General features: G+C 41.1%; 1 protein-coding gene across 1 annotated transcript; it reads right to left on the bottom strand.

Moving 5' to 3' along the window:
• Positions 1-3,064: 3,064 nt before the first annotated feature.
• On the bottom strand, positions 3,065-5,845 carry LOC115144987 (guanylate cyclase soluble subunit beta-2). Its single transcript, XM_029686175.2, has 4 exons — positions 5,455-5,845; positions 5,006-5,347; positions 4,452-4,606; positions 3,065-4,353 (listed from the first exon to the last, which is right to left on the bottom strand). Exons 2-4 carry the CDS (start codon positions 5,129-5,131, stop codon positions 4,149-4,151), a joined length of 486 nt encoding a protein of 161 aa, XP_029542035.2. The 5' UTR covers positions 5,132-5,347; positions 5,455-5,845; the 3' UTR covers positions 3,065-4,148.
• Between the last annotated feature and the right edge of the window lie 6,302 nt (positions 5,846-12,147).

The raw sequence follows: 12,147 nt of genomic DNA, 5'->3' as shown, positions 1-12,147 counted from the left end.
TTAAGTGCCTTGCTCAAGGGCACATTGTTCGCCCTGTTGATGGCTCGGGGATTCAAACCAGCAATCTTTTGGTTACTGTCCCAACACTCTTAACCACTAGGCTACCTGCCAGGCTATATTGTCTTCAATTAGCCACAACTGGTAATAAATGAAATTCAGATTACAGACAATGACTCAATGGACTAATTCATTATTGAATGAATCATCTTGCACTTTATCTAGAACTCCTAGGAAACAATGGAGACATGCTAGAGTGGAACGAGTGGGATGGGGGTCCATACATCCTGGGACAACCTCTAAAGCCAGACTGCAGACTGCTCTAGACACCCACGCACCACATGGTCGGCCCTGACCCGAGCCCTGACTCCTGACTCAGCCGTCTAGGACCGTCTGAGACCCTGAGAACAGGATGTGTCACAAGCTTAGAGTTCTGTATGTGCCCGTGTAATGGAGTCCACCCATGAACGGCCGACTTGGTATTAGAACTCGCGTTCACAACTATATTTGATAGGGCTGTCGACTAACTTACTTTAATGCAGTATCTAGCTACAGTAGGAGTATGTAGTACTATAAAAAAAACTGTCTAACTATAAAACATTTTCACAACTTGTAGCCTTTTAAGAACCACTATTTCTTAAGAGCAGTGATCTTCAATCCTGGTCCTGGGATCCACAGAGTCTAAACAAGGTCTATAGGGCTTGATGTCTAGTAAATTAGTTGAATCAGGTACTTCAGTGCTGGGCTAGCACAAAATACTGAGAACTACTTCCTTGATAAATAGCGCCATCTGGTGACAGCAGCTTGGATCCAGCCTGTAGTGTGCTGGCATGCCCATGCTTCTCATCCATCCACATAGCCGTTTTAGTCACGCCTTGTATAAGGTCAGATCTAAACATATATCCATGAAATTGTGAAGTAACAACTTCATACAAAGATTCAATCAATGTTTATTACCCAATGAAACATACTTATACTTTAGAAAGGCCAACCCACCATGGGCAGTTCTACAGTACACAACTGTTGGGATCTGGAATTCCTGGTATGTTTTTCAAACTGACAGAAACTTCAGGCCTTTAAGGATTTGTATAAAACACTTTGCATAACACACATTTTTGTCCCAGTATCATTTCTTCTAACATTCATTTTTACAATGTAGGCCTACATAGTTGCACCTCCAATAATTTGAAATAAAATAAATTATTTAAAAAGTACATTCAAGTAAACAATAGGCTATCAACCCTGAGATTAGGTAAGGTGAGATATTAGCTATTCAGATTTCAGGGAAGCTCAGACATATCTCTTCAAGCGTGCGTGATGTCTGAATGGCTACGGGATGGTTCATGTTGATGAGAGAAGACACCTGACTGTTCACCATGGCTTTTAAACAGTCCTGCAGATCTCTAAGGTCCCAGGTCTTCTGACAGTCAGAGTCCCTCAATGCCATGTGCACACAGATGTTCCTCAGCTCTATGCTTACCTAGGTGGAGAGAGTAGAGGCACAGATAGAACAATGAGACAGATATTTCACCGGATGTATAAATGTGAAGTATCAAGTTGGCGTTTCCACTCACTACCAAATATGGTGATGAGCGGAAACCCAGTGGCCGGCAGTGGGAGAAGATGGAGCGAGATGGATTTTGGCCGAAGTTCTGCAAATTTTCTCATTGATGAAACCAAATCTCCATACAGTTTCCAAAACTAAAGTCTGTAAAAAACAGAGTGGACTGAGTTTTGTAGACTTTACTCTTTGCCAAAGTTTTTAAAATGGTGTTTAGGAGTGCAAGGGAAATTTGAGTTCTTGCACACGCGCATTTGACAGAGTAGGTGTTCCCTAAAGGAAATATGCAAATAAATGCTAGATTGAGCCAATAGGTTCTCACTAGGTCGTGCTTGGCTCTGTTCACCTCCTTGCCTGTTTTGCCCACTATTATTTATTTGCTCCCATTGGAAACGACAGGCTCTGGTCTATCTTGCGTTAGTTATAAAACATATTTGGTAGAGGCGTCCGCATACATAGGTTCGGTTTGCTCCTAGCAGAACTCGGCTAGGCGAACATCTCTGCTCACATACTCCCGAAGACCTTTGTTTGAAAAAGCGGCAATATTACTTTTGTTTGTCGCTCGTGTTATCATAGCAACAACATAGCCAGTACAGTTCCTCAAAATAGCTTAAATTAAATCAGGTAAATCAAGAAATCTGTAAAAAATTGACATTTTTCTAGATGTCTAGATGTTTGGTGCAGTATTTCTCAAGTGAAAAAATGTGCATGAAAACTAGTCAGACTAGATTGATGGGCTCTTGCCACAGATGATTTGTTTACATCACAGTTTAGGATAACTAAGGTGGACTAATCCACATAAATAGAAGCATTGTTTCCTCAAAATGATTTTGCCACTGAGCAAATTTCAATTTCTAGCTCGAGTTTACTGTCAACACTGAGGCTGTACCCGCTTTAAATTACAGTTTCAGACAGTGTTTAAGTAAGCTACTGTGGCTATTTGATCATAATGTAGGCCTACCAGTGTGTCCTACCATCAAAAACAACTGAAAAAATGCATTCCATAACAGTTTAACTTGGCTGTTCTATCATTCAGCCTACGGTAGCAGCCAATGTGTTGTGTTCAATGTAGGCCAACATTCCATGAGACATTTGAAAAAAGAAATCTGGGTATGACATTAACCTGTTTATCCACTTGTCCTTCAGACAAAGAGGTGACTGAAAATGTTCTTGTTATTTGATGCAAGACACCACTTCACAAAATAAAATGCATTATTATTGATATACCGTTATTGTCTTTAAGACAAAAAAAGCTCTAGATTTTCTTTCAAATATGTCTAGAAATGTACACGTTTTGTGCTCTTGTAGGAAGCAATCACTCCATTGCTGACTACAAATGATCTATAACTGGTCTTAATTTATGATTAGGCATAAGGTTAGGAATATGGTTAGGTTCAAAATCCCATTTTAAGAAGAGGAATTGTAAAATAGGAAGCCTTAGGACTTTGTGGCTGTGGTAACTAGTGATGTTTAGAAACTCAAGAGCAGACAATGAATGTTGTTCGTATACTCTTTGTTTGTTCTTTTTATATTTTACATTTTGAATTGCTTTACAATACAACAAATAAAGGTTAGGATAACGTACGTGTCAGGTTAGGATAATTAACGGTTAAAGTTAGGAAAAGGGTTAGCTACAATGCTACAGTTGTCAACAACTGTTGTCCCAACATAAAATAAACGCCCACAGACCAATGGCTAGCATCAATTGGTGTAACTTGATATCAAGACACACCTATATCAGAAAACGCCTCTAATTGCGGTCTGCAATTATACCCTTCACGAAAAAAAAGACCAAAACGTCACAAAAACGTCTTCATAATATATCCATGAACTGTTTCGACTGGGAAGCGTACGGTAAGCTTTTAGGTCGAGCCAACATGAGTCAGTCATAACAAATGAAGTGTTTTTTAAAAACATATACAAAATATGTTGATGTCCATATACCATACAATATTGTTTTGTATCATGTTTATTCTAATCTCTAGCCTATCAACCAAATAGAAAGATATCAAACATTTTTGTCAAATTATGAAAACCAGCAGATGCACACCATCACTCACCAAGAAATTAGAACTTCATATCAGGGATAAAACACTCACTTTAGGAGCCGAAATATCCTCAGATCCTGAAACGAACTATGACTGATTTCTTCGTCGAATGTGAGTATTTGGGTTAGAATATCGATTAGCTGCGTAATGACACTTTCACGCGCCTTTTCTGCTATTGTGCGGGCCGCTGCTGACGAATCTTGGTTGGTTGTCACTTGTTTTTCTAGTCCAAGTTTACTGGGCCTACTGATCGCTATTTGGTGAGAGCGTACATTCTGTAGCAACTTCAGTGCTTCTGTTTGGTGCTCCATGGGACAGTACTGCAACGTTGCTGTCTCCATTAGGGCCCCTCTCTGTGTCGCTGCCTGTAGCGCGATTGCACCTAGGTGCGCTTAAGTCACAAGAGTCTCCACCTCTCCCACTCACGCGTCAATTGTTGTGCTATCGCTGGTATTTGTGGTAATTAAATGTTAATGACAGCCACTTTCCCAACATACACACACACCACATGACCTTTTTTTCCCAACTGTTAACTGTTTACTTTAGTCAGCGAAAAGGGCCACAGGGAGTTGGAAAATGAAAAGCTGGTTGTCTCTGTACACGCAGGGCTCTCCTGTCCCTCTGGCCATGATGGTGTCCTCAGACACACACAGGTTCTGCAGCAGGAAGTAGGTGGTCATCAGGCCTTTCCTCTTCACCTGGATCTCTCCTCTTTCCAGGATGTCAAAGCCCTTATCTTCCAGCGCACTGCAGATAGGTATAGTTAGAGAGAATCAGAACCATAAGAACTAAGTTCTTCGGCCAACTATATTGGCAAATCTGAATGGGAGCCATGTTGGCACTACCTGTATGTGAAGTGTATGAGGTGTATGTGGTCAGGCACTCCGTGACTCTCCATGCGGGAGGCAGTGTTGACCGTATCTCCAAACAGGCAGTATCGAGGCATCTTGTCCCCTACCACACCAGCCAGCACTGGACCTGTGTGCAGACCCACCCGAATCTGGTACACACACGCCACACATAGACACACACACACACACCGCCACTTCAAATCACAATTCCATAGATTCATTAAAGAACAGCTGGTTTGGGGCAGGGCAGTGGGGCAGACTGGCACACCTGGCTCTCATCCTCTCCAATGCCTCTGCCTGATGCTGTTACCAGACCAGAGGAATACACCAGAGATCTCACACTGAACCCCTGGAGGCCACAGTGTCTGCTGGGTGTAGACTATTTTGCTCTTATTATTTAACCCTCTAGACCTCATTCTACTTTCATTCAATTATAAACATATAATACTTAAACACTGCTACTTGACTCTTGTTTTGAATCATGACAAATTTAAATGAAAAATAAACGTCTCAACCCTCCTATCAATCTCCTCATCCTCCTTGGTTACCTCCTTGATCTCTCTTTGGGGCCGGAAATCCCTCTTTGACCCTCGGCTCCTCTGAGAGACCAGGAAGACCACATGTTCTTTCTTCCCTGTGCGCTCGTCCTCCTCTGATTGGTTAGGGATGGTCATGCTCACTTCGCTGTCAAAGAAGTCTTTGGCCACCGCCTCAATGATGCCTGCACAGAGAGAAAAGAGATAACCTCCTTAGATTAAAGGTACACTTTAGGTATGGATGATTACCGTACCTGGCACAATGTGATATAGGCCTTTCCTGTCCGAGTAGTAATGAAGCAACATCCTTCCATCATCGTTCTTCTCCACACGGAACGAGGGAGCGTTCATCTCCTAGAAGAAGGATATTTATTGCATACATAATCTTTTTAAATTTGGGCTCTAATAGATTGAAATACATAATAGATTATCCATTGTAGAGGCCGTAAAGAGAAGGTCACCTGGTAGGAGAGAGCCAGGTAGCTGTGAAGGGCATCCAGGTTCCCCCCTAGCGTACGCAGCATGGTGTCGTACCCCGCCATCTTACAGAAGCTGAAGAAGTACTCCCCGAAAAGCTTCAGCACCACCTCAGAAGGCATGTCTGTGGCCACAACACCACCACATCATCATCATTGTCATCACTATATCATCACCAACTGTCAAGCTAAATGGTGCCTATCTCTCCCCTTAGTTTGGGATTGTGGACTGTCACGTAATTCTAACCCTGATACCGTGTCATGTCCACAGGCTCTGGGGTGACCCCTCAGGTACAGGACATCTGGAACACACTTGGGTCACCTGTGCCACACCTGGAGGGCCTCAGCAGGGACGTTGTTAACACCTGGCCTTACACACCCCCTCCCCCAAGTAGGTAGACACTCCTAACCACTGATATAAGGGTATCAAAAACACTGACCTGTGTTTCTGGTTCAAGATGAAACACCGTTATAGAATTGTTAAGAGCGTAGAGACTGGTACTTACCCAGCATAGTACATGCCTCCTGCACAAGACGCAGAGTAATGACATCATCGTATATCTCATAAGTCATGAACGTGTCCTGGACCTCTGCCAGGGTCCTGAAGAGAGAGAGAATTGGCATACTCATGTCCTGAATCCTTTCAAATTTACATCAACATTTACTTAGTACACAAAACACCAGACCTCAGTTTCTCCCATGTTTCTTCACCAAATTTCTCAATGACCAGAGATTTCAGACAGTTATTTATGAATCCGTACTGCGAACACAAACAGCGAAGAAGAAGAGAGCGATATGAGATATCATAGTTGTCAAAAGCAAGAATGGGTTAGAATGACTAGAATGACTTGATGTTAAAATCAACAAACAGACATCTTGGTACTCACCATCTCTCTGGTATCTCTCTGTCCTCGTCCTCCTGGTTTGTACTCTCTATGTACAGAACCCCTAACTCCTCACTCACTCACGCACACACACGATGAAATTATTCTGCCACCATATGGTGAGAATTAGACATTGCAGGGCATCCAGTCCCATCTTCTTGTTGCATGAATCATGTCTTCAATTTTTCCAATTATTTTATTTTTCGCAATGTGTATTCTTTCTCTTGGTAGTTGATTAAATCAGTGGAGGCTGTTGAGGGGAGGACGGCTCATAATAATGTCTGGAACGGAGTGAATGGAATGGCATCAAACACATAGAAACCACACGTTTAATGTATTTTATACCATTCTGCCTATTCTGCTCCAGCAATTACCTCGAGCCTGTCTTCCCCAATTAAGGTGCCAACAATCTCCTGTGGATACAATATACACTGAGTGTACAAAACATTACATAAAATGATCAAGTGAATCCAGGTGAAAGCTATGTTCTTTTATTGATGTCATCTGTTAAATCCACTTCAATCAGTGTAGATGAAGGGGAGGAGACAAGTTAAAGAAGGGTTTTTAAGCCTGGAGATAATTGAGACATGGATTGTGCATGTGTGCCATTCAGAGGCTGAATGGGAAAGACAAAAGATTTAAGTGCCTTTGAACGGGAGATGGGTAGTAGGTGCCAGGCACACCGGTTTGTGTCAAGAACTGTAAACGCTGCTGGGTTTTTCACACTCAACTGTTTACCATCTATATCAAGAATGGTACACTCCCAGAAGGATATCCAGCAAATTTAACACTACTGTGGGAAGTATGGAGTCAACATGGACCAGCATCCATGTAGAACGCTTTCGACACCTTGTAGAGTCCATACCCCGACAAATTGAGGCTGTTCTGAAGGCAAAAGGGGGTGCAACTCAATAGTAGGAATGTGTTCCTAATGTTTTGTAGGTCTGTATATCAGTAGTATAGAACACACAGCTGCCTGAACTGTTACTGGTTGGAAGTCCGTGTCCATGGTCCTGAAATAGTGTCCAGGTCAATGTTGCAGGCTGCATGTGAGATTAAGGGTTAACAGCCTCATAGGAATATGGTGTATTTGAAGTAAATAACGCATTTCAGTCTTTGGATGCAAAAGGAAGCTATTTTATTTTTCTAATAAATTATTACTTGATATAGTCTGCAAAAACCATAAACAGTAGACGTCTGTCTTATCTGAAAGAAAAAAGAAAGAAACAATTATGATTGCGCTGCCTATGCTTTCCCACTAGCTATAAATGCTGTTGTTCCCCCAATAAATGTTTTACCAGTGTCACAACATATTACGTGTAACACAAGACAAGATAAAACTAGACACTAAATTGTAAAAACTGATACATCCTGGCATGCTTTCAAAAAACAAATGGCTCCCTAAAATAAAGTGTGAACTGACGCAAAGTTACTTTGATCATTGTTGTAAAAAAGTAACGTTCATGTTCAGTTTTTCGGAACTTTTCAGACCCCTCAAGGAGGGTTAAGATGATTTGGAATCAAACAAACATTGATTTGGAGTGAATCAACACGTGAACTGCTTTTTTTAACGAACTTAAAATTGCTCTGACATTACATCACAGCAATTTTTATTTTGCAATGATCATAACCGTTGGCAGTATTTTCTGTTAATCTTTAATTGAATGTACTTTTCCAAAAGAAATCCCCTCCATCGGTAAAGTGCTTATGCTCGGTGTATAACCAGAGACAGTAGAGAAATCATTCCCAGACCATCTCTAGTGTAACTCCAGGAAGAGAAGAATCAATAGCCTACAGCTGAATCAAGTACAGCATTGCCAAAGGAGAAGCAGGCAAGACCTTGAACGTTTATTTATTTAAATACTGAGTTTTTACGATCGACAACAAATCACAGCCATTCTCAACGCTTTTTGTGTTATATGGGTTTTGTAATCAGCGTGAGTCATTTCACATGGAGGGCAATGAAATGACAATGGTGTAACTGATAAGGTAGAGATACTAAAACACAGCGAAAATACAGTTTAGAGCATGGAGGCTTTTCAGTTGTAATTCGAGTAACACTTCAACTACAGCAGAACATACAGTATATATTTACTGTCTTGTTCTACACAGGGATGTTGTGTGAAAGCGCACTCTGGGGCATGGATCACCATGAAGACTTGGCGAGAGAACTCACTCCTCCTCACGCGTCCCTATCAGAGCCAACATCAGACCGGGGTAGTTTCTACCCTCATCTCTCCAAATGCGCCAACATCGAGGTTGATGGCAGGGAAAATATGGAAAACCATACAGTGAAAAAGGCGGTGAAACAGAGATCGGGTCATCAAGAAAATGGACTGGTCCCCGGAGACCAATTAGTGAGGAATATGGCATCACCCCATTCTACAGAGCGGTTTGGACCAACAGAGAGAGGGAAGTCATCAGGAGCCGGACGGACACTGGTACCCTGTCAGACTTCATCTCCAAGCCTCTCGCAGAGTCGCACGAAAAACCATGTCGTGTAAAGCTTGCCTCTTCATTCTCCATGGACATATTTAACAGTGGCTTATGGAACAATGTTATTTATTTTGTATGTCATTTCACTATCCTTCATAACCTATGCTTTTTCGCTGACACGATTGCCAGTTGTACGGTGTTTCCTCCGACACAATGGTGGGGCTGGCTTCCGGCGAGCAGTGTGTCAAGTATCAGTGTTGCTTGTCAGTGTCGTGTTTCGGAGGACGCGTGACTTTCGACCTTCGCCTCTCTGGAGTCGGTACGGGAGTTGTAGCGATGCGACAAGACTGTAACTGCCAATTGGATATCACGAAAATGTGGAGAAAAGGGTGTAAAAAGTACAAACAAAAATGATAATAACCTGTGCTTGATATCCTGTTCAACCCTTCCTGTGAATTAAATAGCATTACAGGCCTATTGCTTATTGCATTTGTTTGATTGAAGAATGTTCATTTATTGACTAAATGTGCAGTGTTTATACTTTGTTCTTTCAACTATTTATTATTGATGGAGAGGAAGCCAGCCTTAACATTCACCATCACTGGAACACTGGAACAGGATGGCATGGAATGAATCCTGTACTCTATTCTGTGTTGATGTTATTAACAAATAGGGATAGAATAGGCCTGCACTTGTTTCTTATCATTATTCCTTTCCATTCAATATAGGTCCATTCCAGATAGTGAAGATAGATATTTAGGTCTATGAAATATCTATCTAGGTCTATGAAAATACTGTAGATGTTAGTTACCATAAATGACCTCAGATCCAGGTTTATAAGGAAGCACTTACGAGAGTCAAATTTAATTGTACATTTATGTTCAGTCATTTTTTTTGTTCAGTCATGTTCACCATATTTTGCTAAAATATTCTCTGTTTTATTTCATTTGAAAGTAGCTGTTGTCACCAGAAAACAAGTCTCGACTATTCAATGATTACTACCATTCATATGGGCACAACATACAGTGCCTTCAGAAACTATTCATAGCCCTGGACTTATTTCACATTTTGATGTATTTCTATTTATTAGGGATCTCCATTAGCTGCTGTACTTTAAAGGGCCAGCCCTGCTGCCCTGTTCTGAGCCAACTGTCATTTTCCCAAGTCCATCTTTGTGGCACCTGGCCACACTACTGAACAGTAGTCTAGGTGCGACAAAACTAGGGCATGTGGGCCCTGCCCTGTTGATAGTGTTGTTAAGAAGGCAGAGCAGGGCTTTATTATGGACAGACTTCTCCCCATTTTAGCTACTGTTGTAAACTGTTTTGACCATGACAGTTTACAATCCAGGGTTACTCCAAGCAGTTTAGTCACCAACTTGCTCAATTTCCACATGATTCATTACAAGACATAGTTGAGGTTTAGGGTTTAGTAAATGATCCCAAATACAATGCTTTTAGTTTTAGAAATATTTCTAGCTTATATTCCAAAATAAGAGCTCAGTGTTGCAGTCATTTCAGTTGCTGTAGTAGCTGACGTGTATAGTGTTGAGTCATCCGCATACATAGACACACGCCTTACTCAAAGCCAGTGGCATGTCGTTAGTAAAGATTGAAAAGAGCAAGGGGCCTAAACAGCTACCCTGTGGAATTCATGATTCTACCTGGATTATGCTTGAGAGGCTTCCATTAAAAAAACACCCTCTGTGTTCTGTTAGACAAGTAACTCTTTATCCACATTATAGCAGGGGGTGTAAAGCCATAACACATACGCTTTTCCAGCAGCAGACTCAAAGCTGCACTGAAGTCTAACAAGACAGCCCCCACAATCATTTTATCATCAATTTCTCTCAGCCAATCATCAGTCATTTGTGTAAGTGCTGTGCTTGTTGAGTGTCCTTCCCTATAAGCATGTTGAAAGTCTGTTGTCAAAGTCTGTTGCCTGAATTCAAAATTATATTTGCAGTGACTGGGTGTATTGATACAGCATCCAAAGTGTAATTAATAACTTTACCATGCTCAAAGGAAAATTCTGTCTTAAATTTTTTTTTTTTTTAACCATCTACCAATAGGTCAAATCAAATCCAATCAAGCTTTATTTATACAGCACATTTCAGACATGGAATGCAATGCAATGTGCTTTACAGGGGAAAAAATAATGACACCCAACTGAACAACTAGAAAGAACCCTAAGGAAAAGCAAAGCTAAAAATATATATTTTAAAATATGTCCACAGTTTTGCCTCCCCCCCCCCCCCCCCTCAGGTTCTCTGGCAGGCTATTCCAGAGGCTGGGGGAATAATAACTAAAGGCTGACTAAAGACTTACTGGGTAAATAACTTAAAAGCATGTCTGACATGTATTGGGGTGCACAACCATGGATTGATTTAAAAACCAATGGAAGAATCTTAAAATGTATTCTAAAACTCACAGGCAGCCAGTGCAGAGACCTTAAAACTAGTGTAATGTGTTCTCTCCGCCTGGTCTTTGTCAGTACCCATGCTGTAGCATTCTGTATGTTTTGCAGTTGACCAATGGCTTTTTTGGGTATACCAGACAGGAGAGCATTACAGTAGTCAAGCCTGCTTGTAATCAAAGCATGGATGAATCTCTCTGGATCAGCCTAAGAGAGAAATGGACACACCTTGGCAATGTTCCTCAGATGGTAAAAATGAATTTTGATCACATTCCAAATGTGTGATGAGAAATTTAGTTCAGAATCTAAAATAACACCTAGGTTTTTTACCTGGTGTTTAATCTTTATTGCCCATGAATTCAAATGTGCGGCTAGATTCTCTCTTTGTGCTTTGGCTCCAACAATAAGTACCTTGATCTTATGATGATTTAGCTGGAGGAAGTTGTGAGCCATCCAAGTATTTAAATCACTAATACAGTCTAATAATTTATCCTTGGAGCTAAAGTTGTGTATCGTCTGCGTAGCAGTGGAAATCAATGCTGAGCTTTCTGATAACGCTGCCAACGGGTAACATATATAAATTGAACAGTACCGGTGTCACAATCGCCTGGAGTGGTGGGTGCAGAGTCAATTGCAGAGAGCAGAAAAAAATAGCCCTAAAATCTAAATTAGAGCATGACAGACATAGGTTTACCATGTTGAGAAATAAGGTGATGAAAGAAATCAGACAGGCCAAGGCAAACTTTTTTATTAACATAATTGGTGAAGCAAAGGGAAATTCTAAATTGATATGGGAGAATCTAAAAAAGTTAACAGGGAAAGACCATGGTAACACTGCAAAAAGACTAGAAATCATGGTGAATAACAATCTAACACAGGATGCAGTCGAAATAGCAACAGCCTTCAATTCCTACTTTATTGACTCTGTCAGGGTACTGACACA

The sequence above is a fragment of the Oncorhynchus nerka genome, linkage group LG2 (genome assembly GCF_034236695.1).
Source record: "Oncorhynchus nerka isolate Pitt River linkage group LG2, Oner_Uvic_2.0, whole genome shotgun sequence".
NCBI classification, from domain to species: domain Eukaryota; kingdom Metazoa; phylum Chordata; class Actinopteri; order Salmoniformes; family Salmonidae; genus Oncorhynchus; species Oncorhynchus nerka.
Note: the sequence above shows the minus strand (reverse complement) of the source record. Positions and strands in the feature narration are given on the sequence as shown.

Excerpts from the sequence above, each read along its gene's own strand:
- LOC115144987 (XM_029686175.2), bottom strand. The coding sequence starts at position 5,131 with ATGACCATCCCTAACCAATCAGAGGAGGACGAGCGCACAGGGAAGAAA. Across the intron at positions 4,607-5,005 it reads CCCAAAGAGAGATCAAGGAG|ATTCGGGTGGGTCTGCACAC; the intron begins GTAACCAAGGAG and ends TGTGTGTACCAG. Across the intron at positions 4,354-4,451 it reads CTCATACACTTCACATACAG|TGCGCTGGAAGATAAGGGCT; the intron begins GTAGTGCCAACA and ends ACCTATCTGCAG.